At 44.4% G+C, this 25,896-nt stretch overlaps 1 protein-coding gene across 1 annotated transcript; it reads left to right on the forward strand.

Annotated features, from left to right (window-relative positions):
- The first annotated feature begins 468 nt into the window (after positions 1-468).
- Positions 469-25,603, forward strand: FAM124B (family with sequence similarity 124 member B). Its single transcript, XM_032277654.1, has 2 exons — positions 469-1,699; positions 23,949-25,603. Exons 1-2 carry the CDS (start codon positions 968-970, stop codon positions 24,576-24,578), a joined length of 1,362 nt encoding a protein of 453 aa, XP_032133545.1. The 5' UTR covers positions 469-967; the 3' UTR covers positions 24,579-25,603.
- The last annotated feature ends 293 nt before the right edge of the window (positions 25,604-25,896 follow it).

The following is a 25,896-nucleotide window of genomic DNA, read 5'->3' on the forward strand; positions in this document are numbered from 1 at the left end:
CAGGAGTTCAAGACCAGCCTGGCCAACATGGGGAAACCTCATCTCTACCAAAAATACAAAATTACCTGGTGGTGGTGCATGCCTGTAATCCCAGCTGCTCGGGAGGCTGAGGCAGGAGAATCACTTGAACCCGGGAGTCAGAGGTTGTGGTAAGCCAGGGTCACGCCATTTCACTCCAGCCTGGGCAACAAGAGCAAAACTCTGTCACAAAAAAAAAAAAAAAAATTTTGCTAGAATAAAGGAAGACTTATTTTCTCAATGTCTTTTTAGTGCACTCAGAATTTTTAGTAGAGCAAATAATTTTCAGTGAAGTCAAAATTATTGAGATAAAATACCTTCTCTTCATGCCCTGGCATAAAATGTTCAGAAACAAAATGAAATAAAGAGACAAAGGAAAAAAACCTTGGCAAGGGGTCAAGTTTTGAGAATTGTTTTCAAGAGGTCATTGTATTCAGACTGGCCGCACAGGCTACTGTAAACCGTACGTAGGAAATGAGAGCCTGTGGTGCTGATAAAATGGCTGTCTTTTCAACTAAACAGATTGCTATCAGCCTAACAGAGCCAACTCCTGTTCCTTTTTGCCGGGTCATTTCCTTTACTCACTGTCTGTAAGAGCCGCCCACTTGGGTGTTTCTCAGGATTATAGGTTTTTAGGTCACACTGAAACCCTGGGGAACGCCTGAAAAGCCAAACACAAGCGGTCACTTTATGCACAAGCTGGATGCTGTGACCCCACTGCTGCCGTGTGGAGCGGAGGCTGCTGAGCTTGTGTGAGCTGCTCTTACAGCAAGTCCGTGGGTGGCCAGGAGCACATGTCAGTCTGGCTAAGAGCTCTGCTCAGAAGTAGCCGCTGCAGCTGAAGGTTTTCGGGTGGGCTGAAGGCTGGGCTGCTCCTTCATTCATTTCAGAAGCTTAAACAGGGGGCCTTCTACGCACGCTATCTTTGTCATCGCCAGGCAGCTCCTCCATGGATGAGACACAGGGGCCTCTGGCCATGACCGTCCATCTGCTTGCCAACTCTGGGCACGGTTCGCTTCTGCAGAGGACTCTGGACCAGCTCCTGGGTCGCATTTGCCCAGAGGTCCGACTCTTTCAGGTGTCTGAACGGGCCAGTCCTGTGAAATACTGTGAAAAGTCCCACTCCAAGCGGTCCCGGTTCCCAGGGATGTCCGTGTTGCTCTTTCTGCCCAAAAGCCTGGGAGAGGATTGGCTGTTACGCATCCTGGACTCTCTCCAACATTCACCATGGCAGTACTACCCCACCCAGGACACTCGGGGAAGGCTGTGTCCCTACCTTCTTGCCAATCAGGAGTTCTACAGCCTGGACAGCCAGATGCCCATCTGGGGGGTGAGGCAGGTGCACTGTGGCTCTGAGATCTTGAGGGTGACGCTCTATTGCAGCTTTGATAACTATGAGGATGCCATCAGACTCTATGAGATGATCCTGCAGAGAGAAGCTACCTTGCAAAAGAGTAATTTTTGTTTCTTCGTGCTCTATGCCACCAACAGTTTTGCTCTGCAGCTGTCCCTGAAGCAGCTGCCCCCAGGAACGTCAGTGGACCCCAAAGAGTCTTCGGTGCTGCAGTTCAAGGTTCGAGAGATTGGCCTTTTAGTGCCTCTGCTACCCAACCCATGCATTCCCATCAGCAGCACCAGGTGGCAGACTCGGGACTACGACGGCAACAAGATTCTGCTTCAGGTATTTCTGTTTTGTCTTTGTGATCTAGTAGCGCCTCATGGAGCCGCGTCCTTGTACATCAGAAAGGGCCTAAGTTAGTGCTTCTCAGAGTCGGTTGCACATTAGCGTTTTTCAGGGGCTTTCAGAAATTCCCACCCCAGGCCAGTTTGATCAGAATCTCTGGGAGCATCCAGGCCTAGGTAACTTTTTTACAGCTACTTGGATGATTATCACCTGTGACAGGGTGGGGAGTCACTGATCTCATAAAACCTCATCTGACAGATAAGAAAGTTCAGATTGCAGGAACTGGCAACTGACACAAGTACTTTATAGTAGAATCAGACAGGATTCGACTATAAAGATCAGAATCTTTATAAAGAACCAGCCTCCTTTCTCAGGCTTGCCGCTTAAATACCAATCAACTATACCCATATCCTTTGCTTACCCTTTGAGCTCAGGAATGTCATAAATTCTTCCCATCTGACCTAAGGAAGTTGAAGTCGTATTTATGTTTAGAGATGGTTTTATTTTTTAATTTTTTAATTTTAATTTTTAATTCCCTTCTCCTGATGGTACATTTTTTAATTTTTAAGAGATGGGAGTCTTCCTCTGTTGCCCAGACTGGAGTGCAGTGGTGCCAACACAGCTCTCAGATCTCCACCTTCTGGGTTCAAGCAATCCTCCTGCCTTAGCCTCCTGACTAGCTGGGACTACAGGCACATGCTGCCATGTCCGGCTAATTTATTTTATTTCTATAGATGGGGTCTCGCTATGTTGACTGAGCTTGTTTAGGGATATTAAGTTTGCAGTGTTATTGACTCAATTTTTTTTTTTTTTTTTGAGACGGGGTTTTTCTCTTGTTACCCAGGCTGGAGTGCAATGGTGCGATCTTGGCTCACCGCAACCTCCGCCTCCTGGGTTCAGGCAATTCTCCTGCCTCAGCCTCCTGAGTAGCTGGGATTACAGGCACACGCCACCATGCCCAGCTAATTTTTTGTATTTTTAGTAGAGACGGGGTTTCACTATGTTGACCAGGATGGTCTCGATCTGTTGACCTCGTGATCCACCCGCCTCGGCCTCCCAAAGTGCTGGGATTATAGGCGTGAGCCACCGCGCCCAGCCTATTGACTTAATTTTTAAGCATCTTGCATCACTGTGAAATTTTACCACGCACCAAATTAGATAGAACCCTTTCTGAAAAAAATTTTTAAAGTTAAAGCCTTCCTTTGTAACTATCCTTGAAAACCTAATGCAGCATGTGTATATTTAATCATGACAGCGTCATGCGTTGCCTTTCATGGCATATGAGCCTGACCACTTAGTAGCTGTGTGACCGAGGGCCTCAGTTTCTTCATTAGCACAATGAAGGCAAGGCAGAACTAGCATCTTCCTCTCTCGTATTTATTTACAGGAAATGACCCGACACTTACAAAGTACATAATTAAGACAGTGCCAGAACTCAATTGTAGCTATTGTTCATATTATGCCCTATACTAAAGATTTTAAATTGATAATTTTATTTAATAAACACTTATAACAACCTATGAAGTTACTATTTTTCCCATTTTGGAGATAAGAGAACTGAGCTGTACAGGGAGTTAGTTATTTGCCCAAGATAGGAAGTGTCTATCAACCTTCAAAGTTCATGTGGTCAGCCACTGCAGTCCAGCGAATGTGAGTAAATGTGTGGGCAGGGGGATGAACGTGATATTCACGGCAAAATATCCTGTGGCTTCTGTCCTTAAGAAATGGTCAGAGGCAAGACGTGGTGGCTCACGCCTGTAATCCCAGCCCTTTAAGAGGTCGAGGTGAGTGGATCACTTGAGATCAGGGGTTCAAGACCAGCCTGGCCAACATGGTGAAACCCCAGCTCTACTAAAAATACAAAAAATTAGCTGGACGTGCTGGCGTGTGCCTGTAGTCCCAGCTACTTGGGAGGCTGATGCAGGAGAATTGTTTGAACCCAGAAGGTGGAGGTGGCAGTGAGCCAAGATTACACCTTTGCGCTCCAGCATGGGAAACAAGAGCAAAACTCTGTCTAAAAAAAAAGGAAGAAATGGTCAGAAACTCCTTAAGGCCTATCTGGATAAAGTAATAAGAGACTATGAGATGAGATATCTTTTCATTTGGTTAATTTTATTGTCATCATTTTGACGTCTTTGTTAATAAAATATGAATCATATTGATTCTATATTAAATATTTTCTAGGTTATTTACCTTCTTGTTCACATAAGGTAGATAGGCACCATTTCTGTTAGTTGCCTATTATGAAACCCCCTAATTTCCAAGGCATCTAAAATTTCTTTCCATCTTAGTGACTCTCTAGTACTTAAAATCAACCTCATTGTCAAACAAAAATTTAATGTGTGTGTGCAGCAAGGGACATGATTTAAATCATTCCTATCTTCAAGGCTGACTGACATTTTTGATTTGGAACCACAGCTTAAACAACTTAGTTACTTTGGAAAGTTGAGTCACATTTGGGGAGTGTAAAAGGGTTTTTTGGAAAAAGAGAAACTCCATAAGTTGTATGAAGAGAGCCGTCTTCCTCTCTGGATTATCTCAGGAACCTGGCCACCTCTTAGGTGTGAGTGGGGCATCTGCCCCTCACTCTTTTGTTTTTAAGAGAGAGTATCGCTCTGTTGTCCAGGCTGGAGTGCAATGGCATGATCTCATCTCACTGTCACCTTTGCCTCCTGGGTTCAAGCAATTCTTGTGCCTCAGCCTCCTGAGTGGCTGGGACTACAGAAGCCTGGCACCATGCCCAGCTAATTTTTGTATTTTTAGTAGAGACGGAGTTTCACTGTTGCCCAGGCTGGTTTCAAACATCTGATCTCAAGTGATCCACCTGCCTCAGTCTCCCAAAGTGCTGAGATTATAGGTGTGAGCTACCACGCCTGGATGCCTCTCACTCTTGCTAGCCTCCTTGGACATCACCTTCGTCCTGACTTCAAACCTCAAGGACTTCTGCTTCCTCACTCCAAAACACACTTTGGTCTCCTCTTGTTAAGTCAATGAGTCTAAGCTTTTGCAAATGGAGTGGGAGATTGCTTTCTGGAAAATTCTTCTTCTGGTGTCATATAATAAAAGTGCCCAAGGAAAGTGTGCAAAGGCTTAGCCATAATCCAAAGACAACACACTGTATCTCCCAGGAAGCTTTTCACTCTTTGAATGGAGTGAATTTTTCAGGGTAGAAAATTCCTGGGTGTGGTGGCTCAGGTGTGTAATCCCAGGACTTTGAGAGACTGAGATGGGTGGATCACTTGAAACCAGGGGCTCAAGACCAGCCTGGCCAACATGGCGAACACCCCTGTCTACTGAAAATACAAAAATTAGCTGGGCATAATGGCGTGCACCTGTAGTCCCAGCTACTCGGGAGGCTGCGGCAGGAGAATTTGCTTGAACCAGGAAGGCAGAAGTTGCAGTGAGCTGAAATTGTGCCAGGAAACTCCAGCCTAGACGACAGAGCAAGACTCTGTATTAGTTTGTTTTCACACTGCTGATATAGACATGACTGAGACTGGGAAATTTACAAAAGAAAGAGGTATAATTAGACTCACAGTTCCACGTGGCGGGGGAGGCCTCAAAATCATGGCAGAAGGCAAGGAGGAGTGGTCGCATTTTACATGAATGGCAGCAAGCAAAGAGAGAGCTTGTGCAGAGAACTCCCATTTTTAAAACCATCAGATATCGGGAGATTCATTTACTATGAGTGAATTCATTCACTCATTCACTCACCCACTCATGCCTTTAACAGAACCCAAGTCACCTATTGAATGCTTTGCTGCTTAGAAACTTTTTCCATCTGATACCCTAAATCAACTCCCTCAAGTTCAAAGTTCCACAAATCTCTAGGGCAGGGGCAAAATGCTGCCAGTCTCTTTGCTAAAACAAAACAAGAGTCACCTTTGTTCCAGTTCCCAATAAGTTCCTCATCTTCACCTAAGACCAGCTCAGCCTGGACCTTAGCGTTCATATCACTGTCAACATTTTTGTCATAGCTATTCAACAAACCTCTAGGAAGTTCCAAACTTTCCCACGTTTTCCTGTCTTCTTCTGAGCCTTCCAAACTGTTTCAGCCTCTGCCAGATACCCAGTTCCAAAGTCGATTCCACATTTTCAGGTATCTCTTCAGCAATGCCCTACTCTATGATAGCAATTTATTGTATTAGTTTGTTTTCACACTGCTGATAAAGACATACCCAAGACTGGGCACTTTACAAAAGAAAGAGGTTTAATTGGACTCATAGTTCCTTGTGGGTGGGGAGGCCTCACAATTATGGCAGAAGGCAAGGAGGAGCAAGTCACATCTTACATGGACAGCAAGAGACAAAGAGAGAGCTTGTGCAGAGAACTCTCATCTTTAAAATCATCAGATCTTGTGAGACTCATTCAATATCACTCACTGTCACGAGAACAGCACAGGAAAGACCTGCCCCCATAATTTAATCACCTCCTACTGGGTTCTTCCCATGACACATGGGAATTGTGGCAGTTACAATTCAAGATGAAATTTGGGTGAGGACACAGCCAAACCATATCACTGTTTCAAAAAGAAAAGAAGGCTGGGCCTGGTGGTCATGCCTATAATGCCAGCACTTTGGGAGGCAAAGGTGGGTGGATCTTGAGGTCAGGAGATCAAGACCATCCTGGTTAACATGGTGAAACCTTATCTCTACTAAAAATAGGAAACAGTTAGCCAGGCATGGTGGCACATGCCTGTAGTCCCAGCTACTCTGGAGGCTGAGACAGGAGGATCACTTGAACCCAGGAGGTGGAGGTTACAATGAGCTGAGATTGATTGTGCCACTGCAGTCCAGCTTGGTGACAGAGCGAGGCTCCAGCCTCAACTTTCTTGGGTCCTGGGGAGAGGGACTGGCTGGCAAATTTGGCTTCTGTAGGTGAGTGGTCCAGGCCTTACACTGTGTGCTCAGGACCCAGATTCCAGCTCTGCTGCCGCTGTCTTGGCCCAGTCCTCAGACAGGCATCCCCTAGGGTCGCCAGCTGGTTGCTAGCAGCCCTGAGGGCTCCATCCTTCACGTGGGCTCCAAGGACCATGCCCCACCATGGCCCAGCAAAATGTCTGGATGTCAGTTGGACCAACTTGTATCAGATTCTCTTCTTGAAATCATTTATTACACTCAGAAGAGTAAGAGTATATGGATCAGTTTAGCCCTGAGGCAAAGGCTCTGCCTTCCACCCCTAGATGCTGTGTGGGGTTCTGTGGGACTCTCAGGGAAGGTTGTGGGTCTCCAGAGAAGATCAGGGTGGGGGACACAAATATAGAGTGGCCCCAAATAGCTGATGTTCATCAAAAATAAGAAAATAATACCTATTAAAGGAGGAACCATAACCACAAAGTAACCTCTCTGCAGACCCTCCCTCCACATGACCAGGATAGAGATGTATGTGCAGGAGACCTGAGTGCGAGAGGAGCTAGGCCTGGGGGTGGGGAGCAGGGAGGTGGTGAGAAAGCTTTCCCAAGGAGCAATGCCCAGATCTGCTGGAACTGGATGGCCCAGGATGAATTAGCCAGTTAGAGAAGGGAGCAAGGGTGTCCCAAGCAGGTGACCGTGGGTGATGGTTTTGGTGTGGTGCTGCTTAGCAGGCCATATTCAGCAAACTTCCTGAGGTGTCATGTGGCTGGAGTGAAGGGAAGGGGAGTCAGGGCAAGAGGATGGGCAGGTGGTCTGAGGCTGGATCGGTGGGAACACGGTCAGCCCCTGGGATGTAAGCACTGAGTGGGCGGGGACCTTTTGGGCTCATGCCTGTGAACCTAGAACCTGAGGTCAGTGTCTGGCACACGGTAGACAAATACATTCTTGTATGAATGAATCCTAGCTAAGTAGCTTCTATTCTACCCTTTGTGTAAGGAGTGGTCACTGATGGGTCCTATGAATGGAACTGACATGGATTATTTGTGTTATGATGGTCAAATGAGAGAATGTACGTGGGTTGCTTGGTAAAGTAGAAGCTGCAGGAGATGTGTAACAGTGGTGCAGTTGTCATCTGTGCATGTGAGAGGATGTCACCTGTCTCTGCCAGAGCACCGAGTGAGCAAGGCTTTTTCCACATGACCTCTTGCCACTGCAGACCGTCTGATGCCTCTCAGAGTCTAGAACGTATAATTTTGATGAGCGCAATATAAGGGTGTCAAATAGATGCTCAGTAAACGAATGTACGAATACATAAGAAGGTAAGTCCATGTGTATTCATTCCACAGAACTTTACTGAGTTCCTGCTCTGGACCAGACAACTGTTTTTCCTATGGCAGTTTTAATTCTGCTGTCTCAATTCTTGGTGCAAAATTATAATGGATTCAACCTTTCCTTTCTTTGTTCAGACAGTCCTTTTGCTTTTGCCACTGGTGGTAGTGACAGTGTCAGTGTGTTCTGGAGGAAGGTAGCATGGGTGATGATAACCCCCTCTTTTTTAAAACCTCCTGCAACTTAAACCGTGCCATCAGTCAAAGAAGCTATTTTGTCAAATCAACCACATGCAGTATCTCTAGCCAGCTACTGCTGGCTTTCAGCTTTCCACAGCTGAGCCCTGTGTCCAAAGTTGCATTTTTTGTATTTTTTATAGATTAGAAAAAATTTTTTTTTTTTGCATTACAGCTTCTCTTCCCTGATTTCTCTACTGAGGCATTAATTTCCTAGCTCCCTCTGGCATAGGCAGTCCAAGGGTAGAGTCCGTGACTTTGGTGTCAGGCTCTGGCAGACTTTGAATTCTAGGTCATTGAGTTAGAATTGGTGATCTTCTCATTCTGTTTGATGTACAGTAGGAAACCTTTATAAATTAAATGATAAAACCTCCCTCAAAGGACTTGAAATGCTCCAGCAAAGTCTACATTTCATGGCCCCGTGGGAGATGCGACAGCCATGCCCTTGTTAGCCTTTGGGCAGGTGCTCTGTGCGGGATCACACTGCCCTGGAGGTCTAATGAAGAGCTTGACCCTCCTGCAAGTGCCCACAGTACCAGAGAGCCTGCAGGAAATGCATTGTAAAGCTGCAGTCACCACCTTCTGTGTAGGGAAGGAGAAGGTGAAATTAACCGAGAATGTCAGGGAAAGTAACATAGAGGAAGTGTGACTTTGGGGATGACCGAATGGGCTGTAGCATAGTGTGGAGCTCGAGAGTTCAAAGGAGTTTAGAAAATTTTTGGTCCACTGAAAATGGGTGCTGGAGGACACAAAATGGGATTTGAAGAAATCTATTACGGGGTTTAGAGAAGGGGCAGACATACTCATACCTGTAATATATAATTTAGGACCATAATCCTTTTACCATCAGATAGAACAGGTTGGATGGGGGCTTGACTGACTACTTCAAGTTTCCAGTCAAAGCTGGTGCAGTTTTGAAATAGGGAACTCATAATGGAAATAGGAGGTTAAATTTTGGGGGTAGGCTTGGCTGAATTTGGCAATGATTAGACAGAGAGGGTGAAGAAGAGGAAGGTGATGATAAGTCTGGACACATTGGGCTTGAAGTGCTTGCAGGTCATTCAGGTGAAGAGATTCCATGGTCAGGTGGTCTCTGAGGGCTGGAACTCAGGAGGGGCCTGGGCTAGGGGCATAGGTGGGGTTGGTGGCTGAAGCCCTGGGAAGGATTGACATTACCAAAAAAACCAAAAGAGTGTAGAGAGAGAAGAGGTAAAGAGGTAAATGGAAAATGCCTGCACTTCAGGAGGAGAGGGAAGAAGAACCAGTGAGAGACTCTGAGAAGAAGCAGCCAGAAAGCCAGGAGGACGAGAAGATCGTGGTGTCATGGAAGTCAATGTCGCTTGATGGCTTGCAATCCGTAAGATGTGGCTTCTCAGATGTGCTAGAGCAGGTCCTTCAGGTTCTGTCCCGGTCTCCTCACTGGACCCCAGTTGCCTGCGTGTTGCCATTGCCCCTGGAGAGATACCTGCTGCAGGCCCTGTGTCCTCCACCAGTAACCGCTGCTGCCACCACCCTAGGCTTATGGAACCATCCCCAAACACTACTGAGACCAAGCTGTAATTTCTTTCGTTCTCTCTCTTTCCTTTCTTTCTTTCCTTCCTTCCTCTCTTCTTTTCTTTCCTTCCTCTCTTCCTTTCTTCCTTCCTTCCTTTCTTTTTTTTTCTTCTCTTTCCCTTCCTTCCTTCTTTCCTCTTTCTTTCCTTCTTTCTTTCCTTCTTTCTTTCTTTCTTTCTTTCTTTCTTTCTTTCTTTCTTTCTTTCTTTCTTTCTTTCTTTCTTTCTCTCTCTCTCTCTCTCTCTCTCTCTCTTTCTCTCCTTCCTTCCTTCCTTCCTTTCTTCCTTCTCTCTCTCTCTCTTTCTTTTTTTTTGACAGAGTCTCGCTCTGTTGCCAGGTTGGGGTACAGTGGCATGATCTCGGCTCACTGCAACCTCCCCCTCCCAGGTTCAAGCGATTCTCCTGCCTCAGCTTCCCAAGTACCTGGGACGACAGGCACATGCCACCATGCCCAGCTAAGTTTCGTACTTTTAGTAGAGACGGGTTTCACCATGTTGGCCAGGATGGTCTCGATCTCTTGATCTTGTGATCCGCCCACCTCAGCCTTCCAAAGGGCTGGGATTACAGGCATGACCCAATGTGCCCAGCCGGTGTCCTATTCTTTTGACCTGGGCAGGACAGATCAGTAACAGCACAAGAGTACAACATCGGCACGATCTGGGATGTGCAGGCTCGGCAACATGTTGGTTGCTGGCCATCCATTCTGGAGGCTTTTCCCGACTTAGTCATATGGACAAGCTGGAACTCATGCCTGTGTAGTCTTCTTGCAGTCCTGGGGCCTCCCCTCCGGATCTCCTACAATCAGCACCTGACACCATTCTCTAAGACGTAGCCATGTGGGAGAAAGTCATGTGATTTTAAAAAAGATTTGGTTTCACACATACACTCTCAATTGAGACCCATTTCTCAACTGAGACCCATTTCTCTAGACTAATGCACTGTCCTCTAGGACTCTCTGTGATGATTAAAATATTCTACATCTGTGCTGTTCAGTATGGTGGCCATTCGCCACATGTGGCTACTGAGCATTAGAAATATGGCTGGTGAGACCGATGACCAGCATTCTTAATTTTATTGTATTGTAATAATTTAAATGGCCTTATGTGGTTGGTGACTATTGTATTGGACTGCCCTGACCTAGGCCATTTCTAAGGTCTCTTGCATCTTGAAGCTTCTGTAACTATACTGTGTATAGCCTCATTGATGACAAAACTTAATCTCTTATCTCATCTTTTTTTTTTTTTTTTTTTTGAGACAGAGTCTTGGTCTGTCGCCCAGGCTGAAGCGCAGTGGTGAGATTTTGGCTCACTGCAACCTCTGTCTCTGGGCTCAAGCTATCCTCCTGCCTCAGTCTCCTGAGGAGCTGGGACTACAGGGGTATACCACCATGCCAGCTAATTTTTGTATTTTTTTGTAGAGACGAGATTTTACCATGTTACCAGGCTGGTCTCAAACTCCTGAACTCAAGTGATCTGCCAGTCTCAGCATCCTAAAGTGCTGGCATTACAGGCATGAGCCATCATGCCCAGCCCATCTCCTCTCCCTCCCCTCCTCTCCTCTTCTCTCCACTCTCCTTCCTTCCCCTTCCCTTCTCTTTTTGACAGGGTCTGATCCTGTCACCCAGGTTGGAGGATTAGTGGCATGATCATAGCTCACTGCAGCTTTAAACTCCTGGGTTCTAGTGATCTTCTCATCTCAGCCTCCTGAGTAGCTGGAACTACAGGCATGCGTTACCATGCCCGGCTAATTTTTTATGTTTTGTAGAGATGGGGGTCTTGCTATGTTGCCCAGGCCGATCTTGAACTGCCGGCCTCAAGCAATCTTTTTGCCTTGGCCTCAAAGTACTGAGATAACAGGCATGTGAGCCACCGTGCCAGGCTCACATCCTCATCTCTTAAGGGTAGAACTCAGTTCAATCAAAAGATATTTAGCATTAATTGTATTGAATATGGTACAGAGTTGAAGAGATTTTAAGATTTTTTAAGAGCACAACACATATCACCTCTCTATACTGAGACATTACTAACTCTGAAAGTCAGATTGCTAAAAAAATGTTTCAAAAATATTTAACACAGTTATCAATCTTTTAAGTGTCTGTGTATAGCTTTTCATAATCTACTTAAGGGCTGCAGATAGTTAATCTAATAATATAATATTATACATGACACTTAATGAACATCTATGTGCCAGCCACTGTGTTGTCTCGTTTCATTATAAATATCTCCACTTTAAAGACAGGAAACTGAGGTTTAGAAAGTTTAAACAACTTGCCTGTAGTCACCCAGGAAGCAAGGGATAAAGTCAGGTTTCAAACTCAGGTCTCTCTGTCTCGAAAGTTCAAGCTTTTAACACTTACACAATTTTTGTTGTCTTTTAAAAAGATTTGTTAATATATAGTGTTTTCATTTCCATTACAATTTCAAAGAATACAGCACATATAATTGATCTTTCAAAACAAGATAATTCAGCCTGTTTTAGATAATCCACTTCTTTTATTTATATCACTGTAGTGAAACTTGACACTTTTTCCTTTTGCCAAGTTTAATGACAGTTTCTCTGATCCACTTTCTGTTCCATAGCTTAGCAAGATTTTAATAAGAATAACTTACTGGATAAGGTTGCAAACAGAATTCTTTAAGATTGCAAGGTTACCAACAAGTGTTTCTTTTTAACTAGAGGTTATTTTCCAGTTTCTAATTAAAAATGTTTGTTGACAAGTACTGAAAGGATCTTTTCTCAAATTTATTGAATTGGTAAACATCCGGACTGTGTGTGTCCACGCCTTCTGGTGGGATTTCTTCTTATGAGGCTTCTCCTCTCTGTGGACCTTGTTCTCCTTTGCTTGCTTGATGAGCTCCCGGCATTTCCAGTCTCTCTTCTCTGTTATCAGAGGCCCTCGTCATCTCCTTCAAACTCAAACAAGCAGATTTTCCTTGGCTCGATGGCTCTGGGATCTTGCCTTCTTTCTATGCCTGGCTTCTCAGTTGAGCTGTCTATTTTGGCTGCCTTCAGCTACAAACTGGTCGTGCTTCTCTCCCTGCCATTCTGTACCCTGAGTCTTCCTCCAGCCAGTTGATGCATCTGCTCTCTGGAGGACCAGCAGTGCTTGAGGAGAAGATATCAGCAGCATTGGCGCATGTGGGCCACTCCTGCCTTCGTGAAATCCTCTCCTCTGTGGGCTGCCATAACCCAGTTCTTTTTTTTTTTTCTTTCCTAGACGGCATCTCACTCTGTTGCCCAGGCTGGAATGCAGTGTCACGATCTCAGCTCACTGCCACCCCTGCCTCCTGGGTTCAAGCAATTCTCTGCCTTAGCCTCCCGAGTAGCTGGGACTACAGGCACCTATCACCACGCCCAGCTAATTTTTGTATTTTTTGCAGAGATGGGGTTTCATGATCTTGGCCAGGCTGGTCTTGAACTCTTGACCTAGTGATCCACCTGCCTAGGCCTTCCAAAGTGCTGGGATTACAGGTGTGAGCCACTGCGCCTGGCCCCCCCACCAGTTCTTTTTTTTTTTTTTTTTGAGACGGAGTCTTGCTCTGTTGCCCAGGCTCTACTAAAAATACAAAAGTTAGCCCGGGCTGGAGTGCAATGGCGTGATCTTGGCTCACTGCGACCTCTGCCTCCTAGGTTCAAGCGATTCTCCTGCCTCAGCCTCCCAAGTAGCTGGGACTACAGGCATGCATCACCATACCCAGCTAATTTTTGTATGTTTAGTAGAGACAGGGTTTCACCATACTGGCCAGGCTAGTTTTGAACTCCTGACCTTGTGATCCTCCTGCCTCGGCCTCCCAAAGTGCTGGGATTATAGGCGTGAGCCACCGTGCTTGGCCCCCAGTTCTTTTAAGTAAGGGATTCATTCTTTCTGACTATTCCTTTTCTGTGTTCTTTTTTTTTTCTCAAAGACTCTACTGTTTTTTCTTTAAGTCCTTTCTTCTCAACCTTGGCACTGTTGACACTTTGGATAAGAGAATTCTCTGTTGTGGGGGGTGTCCTGTGTCTTGCAGACTGGTTAGTGGCAGCCTTGAACTCTATCAGGTGGGTGTTAGTAACACCGGCCCACTCACCCCCCGGCTGTGATAACCAAACAGGTTTCTAGACATTGCCAAATGTCCCTTGGGAGACAAAAATCACCCCAAATGAGGACCACTGCCCTGCACCAAAGGTTTCGCCACTGAGGTTACGAAATAAAAATTACCTTGTGGGTTTGGTTATCGCTTTGGTTCAGCTTAATCCTGTACTTGAATTTCCTCCGTCTCTTGAGGTGATAGCCTCTTTTCTACTCCCTAGAAGACCATTTAAACATAATGTCCCATCCCCACCCCAGATTCAATCCAAGCAAAACCAAGTCATCGGCGGCCGCCCTCCTCTCCCCACCCCCGACTTCTCCAGCTTCGTTCATTCTTCTCCCATTTGCCCAGGTTTTGAAACTTCAGTTGTTTTTAAAAGCCTCCTTTTTTCTCAGAACCCCCACATCCAATCAGTCCCCAGCTGTTCTAATTTTCCTTGGGAGTCATTTCTGCTTCCTGCCTTCTTCTTTAAGCCCACACAACTTCAAACTCACATTATTATTACAACATTAACTCTTCGCCCTGGCTCCAGGCGTTCTGTTTCATCCTACACAGTGCTATCAAAACACATTTTTAAATGACTACTAAATTTTTGTTCCTTCTCCATTTAATAACAAAAGGTTAGAAAATCAAGTTAAAACGCCCCTGCCTTAAAGACCTTCCTGTCAGACTTCTACTAGAATCTCCCTTTGCAGGCTGGTTATGGCGACTCATGCCTGTAATCCCAGCACTTAGGGAGGCTGAGGCAGGCGGATCACTTGAGGCCAGCAGTTCAAGACCAGCCTGGCCAACATGGTGAAACCCTGTCTCTACCAAAAATATGAAAATTAGCCGGGTGTGGTGGCGTGTGCCTGTAATCCCAGCTACACAGGAGGCTGAGGCAGAGAATTGCTTGAACCTGGGAAGTGGAGGCTGCAGTAAGCTGAGATCGTGCCACAGCATTTCAGCCTGGGCAGCAGAGCGAGACTCTGTCTCAAAAAAAAAAAAAAGAATCTCCCTTTGCGGCCTCACTTCTTCGCCATCCCAGCCTTCTTACCCTCCTCTTCCCTCCAGAGCTCTGGGCTCACGCCCACACCTTTGGTTTCTATATTTTGTGTATTGTGGTATAATATGTGAGACAAAAAAATACCATTTTCATCTTTTAAAAAAAATTTAGGAAGCCTTATTTATTTTAAAAAACTGTGGTCAAATACACAGAACAAATACATTTGTCATCTTAACTGTTTTTTGAGGGTACAATTCAGTGGCATTACACATTCACAGTGTTGTGCAACCATCACTACTATCAATTTCCAGAACTTTCTTGTCATCCCAAACAGAATCTCTGTACCCGTTAAATCAAACTCACCGTTATTCCCTGCCCTTGGTAACCTTGATTCTACTTTCTGTCTCTAGGGGTTTGCCTCTTCTTGATACCTCATATAAATGAAATCATACAATATTTGTCTTTTTGCTTTTGGCTTCTTTCACTTACCATGTGTTTTTCAAGGTTAATCAATGCTGTAACATTTAGTACAATTTCATTTCCTTTTATGGCTGAATACTATTCCATGCTATGTATATCTGTATCCATTCATCGCCTGAGCTACTCTTTATCCAAGGAGGCCTTTCATTTAATCTTCGATTATCCAATTTTAAGGCTCTGATCAAATTCCATTTCCTCTTTGAAACTTCCCGTGAGCTCAACGGCACATTAATTCCCATTCCTAAGTAGAGCATTTCACACCTAAATCTTTGTAAGATGTAACTGATTATATGTTTTCCCGTTCTTGTATTTTATAACATAAGACTTTTTGACTCTCCTTCTCTTTTCAGTATTTCATTGTACATGTTTATTTCCAGTAGAGTACTTGGCAGACAGCTGCTTCTGAAATACTTGTTGATTGACTATTTGTTTTCAGGAAATAAGTTTATCTCTTTTAAGAAGGTATATACAAAAACTAGTTTGGCATAAGCAAGTGTGTGTTTCATTTTATCAACAGATATTTAGCTGTGTTTATTCCTATTTTCTTTATAAGCCATTTAAAATAAAAGAACATAGTGTCTCTCCAAGTAAGTAATTAATTTTCTTCTCTAGCATTTCTTGAGGGCCCCATGTTCTCATTTCTGAGTCTCTCAGCTGTACACTCTCAGGCTCTGTTAATGTCCCCTTAGTTTCCCTCATTTCCTTCCCATTCTCCATCCCTACCCCCAGCATGCCCCGCCCCAACACACATTCCCACTTCTACACTCTTACCCGATACTTTATGTTGCTGTGAAAGAGGCATTGCTTAGGTGGGTCCTGTATTATAGGGGAGTATGTTGCCATTGGTGGTCTTGGCCAATTGATGAAAATAAGTACCTTTCAAAGGATCAGTTAATTGCAAAAGTCTGGTTTCAACTCTTTTTTCTTTCTTTTTTTTTTTTTTTAAAGGTAATCAGTTATTTAATTAGATTATTAGGACATTTAAAATACCAATTTGTGAGGATAAATTCCATTTGTCAGGGCAAACACAGATCGCAGGTAGCCCTGGAGCTGAGGAATAGATTTGATGTTGGTAAAATTTGTGAGTTCACAGCTTTCTGATCAATCTTGCGCTGCTCTGTAATCTTGTATTTCTGTTTTTCTGTGTTGAAGATCTCACCTTCCTGGTGTCTGGGCTCTCGCAGCTTCTTCTTCTTGAAGTAAGCATCAGTAAGATGTTTTGGGATTTTTACATTGCTGATATCAATTTTGGTTGAGGTGGCAATGACAAATTTCTGGTGCGTTCTTCGCAGAGGAACTCGATTGAGGACCAGAGGTCCAGTCACAAGTAACAAGCCACTAGTCAGCTGCTTCAGGAAAACCACCCTCTGGCCCCTGTGGCGCCCAGTGAGGATGATCAGAATGGTCCCGGGGGTAATGCTGACTCGCAGTTTCAACTCTTAAGTGAGTCTGACACTGTTTAGGGGTTTCTTATTATCTACCTAAATTGTTTTCATGCAGTCATTTTCTTCCCCAGTGTTGGAGAAATCCTCTTTCGCTGTCTTCTTGGAATCGCTTATAGAGAAAAACAATATTATTTTCCCTTCGATACAAGTCTGCCCCTCAACAGCTTAATCGTTTTTTATTGATGTATTTTCTCTTGTTTTTCAAGAGTTTAGAGTCATAAATGAGTGAAAATCTCCCTGTTAATCACATAATTGCTGCTGTTCCTTGAAGGACCTATCAACCTGTAACATTTTACAAATATTTCTTAGAAAGATGATCTCTAAATGATCAGAATTCCTACAAATGAATTTCAATTTGTTTTTTGGCAAGAGCTTAATTCTCCCTGAAGGGATTCATCTCAATCACTCAGCACTATGTGTTTCTCCTGGAAATTCTTCATTCCAATGCCAAACATCTGCATTTCTATGTTAATAAGGCTGCAGTCACTTTTGCTGTATGCTTTAAAGACCTCAGACTTCTCTTTAAAAAGAGTGGACATTCCCCTCTCTTAAGAAGATTGCACAAATGTCTAGCCAAGACTTTATATCCACCTAATTTAAAATAATTTGGGGCCTAGTTTATCGATGCTACATTCTCCTTCATTTCTAGGTGCAAAAATTCATATTTTGTTAAGCGTTAAGCTTTATTTATTTATATAACAGATATTTAGTGATTACTTGTTGAAGGGTAGGCACTGTGCTAGGCACTGGACATGTGATAACAAAGAAGGTGTATACAACCTGCTTCTCCAGACTGCGGAGTCTGTGGGAAGATACAAAGGAGTCATAGCCGATACAAAACGGTGTGGCAAGTACTCAGATACGAGAAGTTTAGACTGTGCTATGAGAGCTAGTAATAATAATACGGATGATGATGATAACAAGTGCATGCATGGCATGACTGTCCTTTCATTTGCACAGCAACTCTATGATATTGGCACTTATTATCTTCTTTTCCGTATGAAAAAACTGAGGCACAGAAATATTAAGCAAGTGGCCTAAAGTCCTACTGCTAATGAGTGGCAGAGTTGATATTTAGTGACACTGAAATCAGGTTTAGTGATACTGAGAAGCCTTCCTTCTCAATGCTGTGCAAGCTTGGAGTTAACAGTGAGAGGAGTTTTCAGGATAAGGGCTAGAGGAGGCATAGCCCACACTGAAGAAATAATATATATGAACCCTGGCATGGGAAAGAGCGAATCATGCTCAATTTCAGCAGGTGGAGGTGAATGGAGAAAGTGGTGAATTGCCAGCCTGGTGTAAGAAAAGGCAGACAGTAAAGGGTGAGGCAGGCCACATCCAAGGCCTTAGATTTATTTTATCTTAAGAAGAGTAGGGCGTCATTGGGGCAGGATCATGACATGGTCCAATTCTCTGGTAGGGGGGCTGAGAATGGATTCCTGGGAGGTGACAGCGTCTGTGGGGATTTCTATGGGATTGCTATTACTGAAATTCAGACAAGAGGTGATGATGACAGCCTGTTGTAGGGTGAACGACAGGGGGAGCGGAGGGATGGGAAGGTCACTGATCTGTGGGAGGAAGTGTCCACGGGGACGGGTGGCTGGCTGTGCCTGGGGTATGGAGAAGGGTGACGGATACTCTTGCTTGGGTCATGTGGAAGCTAATGATGCCATCTTTTAAGACAGGGAAAAGAGAAAGCAGAACGCACTTGGTGTGAGGAGGGGGATGAGTTCACGGTGCAGATGATTTGGGGCATGTTATGTTTGAGGGATTGGTGGCTGGAAGGTAATTGGTTGGGTAGGTATGAAGCTTAAGAGACAGATGAAGTTTAAGGGACAAATCTGAGTTGTAGTTACACTTTTGGGAGCCTTCATCATTTAGATGATAACTGAAGGCCTAGATGCGCAGGTGATTGCCCTGGGGCAGGTAGAGTGAGAAGAAAAGGGGACCCAGGCCAGCTCTGAAGAATGACAGCATTAAATGAACCAACAAGGGGAGCGGCTCCTTTAATGGAAACAGAGAAGGGGTGGAGGGTAAGGTAGGAGAAAATCCAGAGGAATGTGTTGGCAAAGAAGCTGAAGAAGACTTCAGGATAAAGGGTATAGACTTCAAGGTCAAATTCTACCAAGAGCTCAGTGAAAATGAAAGACAAGTGGTCTGATTGTAGGTGACCTTGGCGAGAAAGGGAAAGTCAGTGGTGTGGGTAGAGGAAATAAGGGGAGGTTTGTAGAAAAACATGACGGTACACAAATTTTATAAAGAGGTTTGACTGTGAAGGGGAGGAGAGAGAAACCTGGAAGGAAAGAGAGGGTGGAAAGAATGTGTTTTTCAAGACAGGAGAATTAAGTTTAATTGCTGTTGGAAAGGAATAGGCAGACAGAAAGAGAAAGAAAAAGAGAAAGAGAAAGAGAGGGAGAGAGATTAAACATCCAAGGTAAGAAAGTGGGAGGAAATGAATAATTGATAGGTCGAGGTCACCAAGGAGGCAGGAGGTGATGGGATTCTTGGCACAGGGACTGGTCACTGTCACCTGGAGAGAATGGTGAAGCTGCAGATAAGTTTCACGGTAGCAATGAGAGTGTTGCTAACTGGTGGCAGGGTCTGCTTCCTTGGTAATCTAGATGGTGAGACCGCCTGATGGGGTGGGAAGTGATGGTTTCAGGACAGTGTCAAAGGTTCGAACAGCTGCTGAGTGAATGGAGAGAGGTGAGTGAGGAAACAGGAGGACTGGCAGGTAGCCTGGGAGAGGCTGGAAACCACGCCATCATGGGACACCCATTTCACAGACACATGCTTTTCTGTGGCATCCTGGGCACATGTTCAGAAAATGTTGGCAGGTAGATGAATGAAAGGTGGGGAGATTTTGTGGGAGGCTATGACAGAATGGGAATAGTGAGGGGAGTTGGAGGTATTGGTGAAGAAATGGTTGAAGTGATGATCTTTGGACTCAAATTGGCTCTGAAAGGCAGTGAGGATGGGAGGGGCTGACAGGGAGAAGCTGGCGGGTGGGAGTGTTGATGTTGCAAAGCAGACATAAGGGGGAATTGCGTGCTGGAGCTGGTGGTCTCAGAATGCCCGGCTTAAATAGAATCTTTCAAGGATGGGACATTTGCAGGTGGAGAAGGCCCCGTGGAGGGGCTGTGGGACTGGGTGACAGAGGGGAGTGGAGGGGTCATCTGGGTTGACCGAGAAGGGCGCTTCCTGGCTGCCCTGAGATGTCTTAGCACTGGTTGGGGTTTCATGACCAATTTCATTATGATCTGAAAGGGGGAGATTACTCAGGCTTCCTTCTCTGTTCACAGTTGCTAGAGAATGAAATAGAAGCTCCAGTGTCAAAGTTATTGATTTCTTTCTCCAGATTGGAAAATCTAATATTAACACTGAACCCTTTCTGAGTATGGGAATATCCATGCCAGTTTCCATTTCTAGAAGAAAAAGGCTTCATTGGGTCAAATAAAAGGGTACATTCTGATGCAAGGGCACAGTGTCAAATGGTTCTCCAAGAGGCAGTGATGGCAGTTGGCCCTTTGAAGGACTGAGGGAGTTTGTTCTCCAGGGGAAGGGAAACCCCAGCTGACATTTGGGAGATAGTATTTTTTCCTCCTAATTTGGAGAGGATAAACAAATAGTTTTCATTGGAAAGTGAGAATTTGGAGGTGATTTGAGTTTGGGGTGGGGAGAAGGCTTTACTTTTTATTTTACACATTTGTAAAAATTTATCACTATAAAAAATGAAATTATTTTTATAGTGATAAATTACTACTTTTATAATAAGAGGTTTTTACTGAAAGCAAACATGAAAAGGAAAGAAAGAAAAGGAAGGGCAGGAGGAGGGAAGGGGAGAAGGAAGAAAGAAAGGGAGGGAGGGAGAAAGAGAGTGTGGAGTTAGAGCAAAGGGAAATGTAGAGAGAGATAGTAAAATGATATCAGGCAAAGAATTGATCAGAAATGTGGAGGAGGGGGTCAGCTGTGTGTGATAAGAGACAGACTCACAGCCACCACAAGGTAACTGACTACACAAAGCCTTGCTTTTCTGGGTCCATGGCAGTAGTTCCCAAACTTTGTTACACATTAGAATTACCTGGGAAGATTTATTAACCCTGATAGCCAGGTGTACTCTGACCTGATGCAATCAGAAGGTTGTGGGGTGGGAGCAGGCATCGTTGTTTTTTAATGATCCCAGGACGTTCCCTTGTGCCTCAAAGTTTGGGAACAGAAATTTCTCCTATGAGTTTGCACAAGGGCCCGTCCCGAGGTGCAGCGGGCACCTCCTCAACAGTGTTGCCCCTAGAGAGTTTCTGAGGCTGGCAGAAGCTCTGTTCAACACAGTCTAGGGCACCACATTCAGCTGTGGCTCAGTGCAAGCACACCTGGGAGGGGGGTTTCAGATGTGTGTAGCTCTCTAGGGAACTGGCTTGGCCCCGGGGTAGAATTTAGATATTCTAGAATAGTGGTTTTCAAGCTGGTTCTGTAAAGCCCCGGGGAGCCAGAGAGGGGGTTCAGTCAGCAGGGGCTACCCCTCTGTATTTCAACCAGGGATGCTTTAATTAGATTGTTTCATATTTTGGGCTTTCAGGAAAGAAATTTTTTTGTGAAAAAACTTGAGAGGGAGAGAGAGAGAGAGAATAATTGATCTAGAATAGGGGTTGGTCAACTATGGCCTGGGAACTAAAACTAGTTTTCTATTTTTATATGGTTGGAAAAAAATTCATGACACATAAAAAACATGAGATTCAAATTTCAGTGTTCACGCATAGGGTTTACTGAACACAGCCCTTCATTTACATATTGTCTATGGCTGCTCTGCGGCAGAGCTGGGTAGCTGGGATAAAGACCATATGAGCGGCAAACCCTCAGATATTCACCGTCTGGCTCATCACTGAAAATATTTGCCAACTTCTATTCTAAAAGAATCAGTGGAAGTCCTTGTTTCTTTGTGTGTTTGCTTTTGCAGTTTGGTAATAGGCACCTCACCATTTCTATCAGAAAATTGAGAAAATGTACATGTGCATCATCTATACAAACAAATACTCTCCTCTCTCTCTCCCTCTGTGTGTGTGTGTGTGTGAGAGAGAGAGAGAGAGAGAGAGAGAAAGAGAGAGAGAGAACTGACTCATTTCAAGACCTGTTTTCTCATTGCCCTGATTTGCCTTGTGAGATAAATATGTATCATTATTTTTTCTCCCTTTAAATAGACAGTTTTTACAGCAGTGGTAAGTTCACAGCAGAATGAAGCAGAAAGAACAGAGAGTTCCCATATACCACTTCCCCCGCCCCACCCAGAGAGCCTCCTTTACTGTCAGCATCTGTTATCAGAGTGGTAGATGTGCTACAACTGGTGAACCCACAATGACACATCACTGTCACCTAAAGCCCATAGGGTACATTAGGGTTCATTCTCGGTGTTGTACGTTCTGTGGGTTTGGACAAATGTATAAGGCTGTGCACCCACCATTACAGTATCATACAGAGTAGTTTCACTGCCCTAAAAGTCCTCTGTGCTCCACCTATTCATCCCTCCCTTCCCCCAACCCCTGGCAACTACTGATCTTTTTACTGTCTTCATAGTTTTGCCTTTTCCAACGTGTCATATAGTTGGAATCATAGTTTCTCTGTCATTCAGGCTGGAGTGCAGAAGTGCAGTGGTAATTCGATTTAACCTCGAACTCCTGGGCTCGAGGGATCTGCCCTCTTCTGCCTTCTGAATAGCTGGGACTGCAAGCGTGCACCCCGTGCCTGGCTAATGTTTTAATTTTTTGTAAAGACAGGGTCTTGATAGTTGCCCAATTTGGTCTTGAATTCCAGGCCTCAAGTAATCCTCCCACCTCACCTTCCCAAAGGACTAGGATTACAGGCAGGAGCCCAGATAGACTTCTTTAAGTTAGTAATATTTATTTGAAGTTCTTCCATATCATTCTTCTTGATATTTGATTAATGGCTGGGTCAGGTAGGGATGGATCCTGGATACTGTTTTCCAAGGGCTGTTATCAAGATGGAAGAAATTGCCTTTCTCCAGAAATCTTCTTGGAAAGAGTATTGTGCATGGGATAGGAAGGCTCCCAAGGGTCCAAGTCTTAAAGGAGGGTCAGTGAACTCCGTTCTATGGAGGGAGAGTGCAGTCAACTGCAGGGTGAGGGTTTTGCTGAGTGGAATCTGTGTTGGAAACAGATGCATGGTGCTGCAAAGAAAAATCAGCACTGAGACAAAGGATCTTTTAGCAAGCAATTTTTACTTCCTGGACTGCAGGAAGGGTACTCTCGCTAGTCACCTTGCCTCGGGAGTACAACGAACAAAGGAAAACAAACATATTTATCCCTTATCCATTTGGGGTTGTCCTTACTGCTGTGTCTGATCTCTGTTGGCTGGAGCCAGACCTCACAATCTTAACTAAAACCCGATTGGCTAACAACTTAAAACCTTTCTAAACAGGTAAAAACATTGGAGAGCTGGGACATGCCTGTGAACATGTCCAGCACAGGGATCTTGGTTAAAGTACAAGGAAATAGAATATGCTATGTGCCTGTAAGCATGGCATGTTTAACAGCTACATGGGATAGGGCTTAACAAAGAGTTATTAGCAAATTTATTCTTTAACAAGAAAGGAAACTTGAAAGAGGAACTTTTCTACTTCCCGCAGTCTGTAAGTTTGGAACCAGAGCAGAATTATTAACGATTAAAACACCTAAACTTCCATATAAGCAGTTCCCCTCACACAATACCAGGCTTCTAATCTAAATAAATGGTACGTCAAGAATTTAAAGAATATTGCTGCCAAATGATGAGCCTGGCTGGAGTGGTCACATGTCTTAGAATGGCCCAAGATACATATTTTTATTAGCATGATCTAAAAGAAGGATCGCCAGCTTTAGAAGATTAAATTCTTACTTCAATCCTTGATGACATGTTTTGGTGACTTTTTAAATTTCTTTTTTTGCATGATTGATAATAAATACATCATTTACAACATCAAGTGAGGTCACTGAATGACACCTGTGAACGTCTGCATTGTTTGGACAACTTGCTCTACCAGAAGTGTGGTGTTGTTAATGGCTATTTGATTCCCCAAGTCTTACCCTTGTCAAGAACTTGAGTTAGGGAGTGCCAGAGAGAGAGATTTGGAGCTGGTGCTGATTATACACCTCATAATTATATTGTACTTATCACTTCTATTCAGATTTACTGAATGTCAGCTATGGGCATGACTTGGTAGAGGGTGAAGGAGGCGTAGTCTGCTTTTTGGCACTTAGTTAATGGAAAATATGTTTCACGTGTTCCTCCTTTCCTTTTCCCATAGGTCCAGGTGAATCCTGAACTTGCTGTTAAGAGTGGCACCTTGGGAGCCGGCATGTTTCCCCTGGGCTCGAGGCTGACTTCTGTTTCTACAAACAGGACCTTAGAACCCAGAAGCCAGAGGAGCCAGGGCAGGAGGTTCCAGGGGCATTCTCTGGAGCTTCCTGAGCCTGGTGGGAGCCCCACGTCAGACAGCTGTGGTGGCACTTCGTGGAAAAGCCCTGGCCGGTCCTTCCAGGCCAGCAGCCCAGCCACGGGTGCCTACCTGCATCTGTCTTCTCATCACCTTGAATCCAGGACCAGAAAGAAGGTCCTCAACTGGGAAAACAGCTTTCAGAAGCTTGAGGCAGAGACAAATGTTGACACGGGGTTCACTATAATAAATTCTGAACCCAGGCAGACTTATTTTGGCGGATTTCCAAGGGATTTGCAGACCAGCCAGCTACCATTCTGCTTGCCGGTCTCTTCCTTAGGGGTGGCTACCTCCCAAAACAGCAGTGTCCTTAAGGAAAGAATCTGTCCTTTGCCGCTTGCTGGCCAAAGGGACCTTAGTATCAGGAAGACAATTTCAAAATGTCTTCATCTGCACGTTCAGGGTGAAGAAAAAGAAGACAAAGAAGAATTCTTTATATAGCATAAAATGAACGTGGTTTTCTAAAACATAAGCTCAGATAGAATGCTCCAGAAATGGAGTACTGATCCGGAACCAGCCTGTTAGTTTTCATCTGAGAGGGCCTGAATGTGCCCCATACACAATCTATATTGGTTTTATTTCAAATGTTCAGTCTAAAGGTGCTGGGAATGAGTGTTTTTTTGCCATCACAATCATAAGCGAACACAGCCAACACAGGGAAAAAACCGAATGTGTTTGTTCCCTGGAGATGCACTAACCCAGCTGGATGTGCTGAATCCAGCACCTATCAGGATAATTGCATTGTATGCAAATGAATTAGTATGTTATACAACACTAATTAGTGTCTGTAATTTGGTTTTAATTTTTACTTAGGCTGCGTAGCTCATCCCCCTGGACGATATGGACTGCTATTTATTCTTCAGTGCTTTTAAATTTTTATGTGACCTCTTTTGGTAACTAGGTCTGGTTCACCACATACCCTCTTGTGATTTTGCCTTTAATGTTCCTTGTATCTGGAATGAGTGAAAATGCAAAGTATTTCGAAAATTATAAACACTTAATTTTGTTTTCCTGTTTAATGAGCCAAAATACTGGAAGCCAGGAAATCAGGTTAAAAATGAACGCTAGGCTCCAGGGTTTTCCTCCTCGTCTGCTTCTCGTTTGTTTCTGCACTACGTCAAAGAGGACTGTGGTTCTTGTTACAAACCAAAGAGGAACATGGATGATTGGATGATTCCTGATCTCCACTGAGCACAGGGAAGATTGGATGGTCACTGGAGCAGGACTTGGGTTCCTCTGGCCACATTTCCACTCCCAGATTATTTTACAAAACTCACTCACTTATTCATTTATATATGTTCATTCAATATATATTTTTCTGAATATTTGAGTAAGACATTGTGTATATGGTACATATACCATCTGTGGCCATGAAACCCAAAAAGTGTTTATGGCTTCACCACTATGATAAATTCATTCTGCCAACTCTTTTTTTCTTTTCCTTTTTTTTGAGATAGAGTTTTGCTCTGTTGCCAGGCTGGAGTGCAGTGGCACAATCTCGGCTCACTGAAACCTCCACCTCCTGGATTCAAGTGATTATCTTGCCTCAGCCTCCCGAGTAGCTGGGGTTACAGACGCACCACCACTCCAGGCTAACTTTCGTATGTTTAGTAGAGACAGGGTTTCACCATGTTGGCCAGGATAGTCTCGATCTCCTGACCTTGTGATCCGCCTGCCTCGGCCTCCCAAAGTGCTGGGATTACAGGCCTGAGCCACCACGACGAGCCCATTCTACCAACTTTTAAAAGGATATTGAATT

The sequence above is a fragment of the Sapajus apella genome, unplaced genomic scaffold (assembly GCF_009761245.1).
Source record: "Sapajus apella isolate SASKATOON/1434 unplaced genomic scaffold, GSC_monkey_1.0 scaffold10, whole genome shotgun sequence".
Classification (NCBI taxonomy): domain Eukaryota; kingdom Metazoa; phylum Chordata; class Mammalia; order Primates; family Cebidae; genus Sapajus; species Sapajus apella.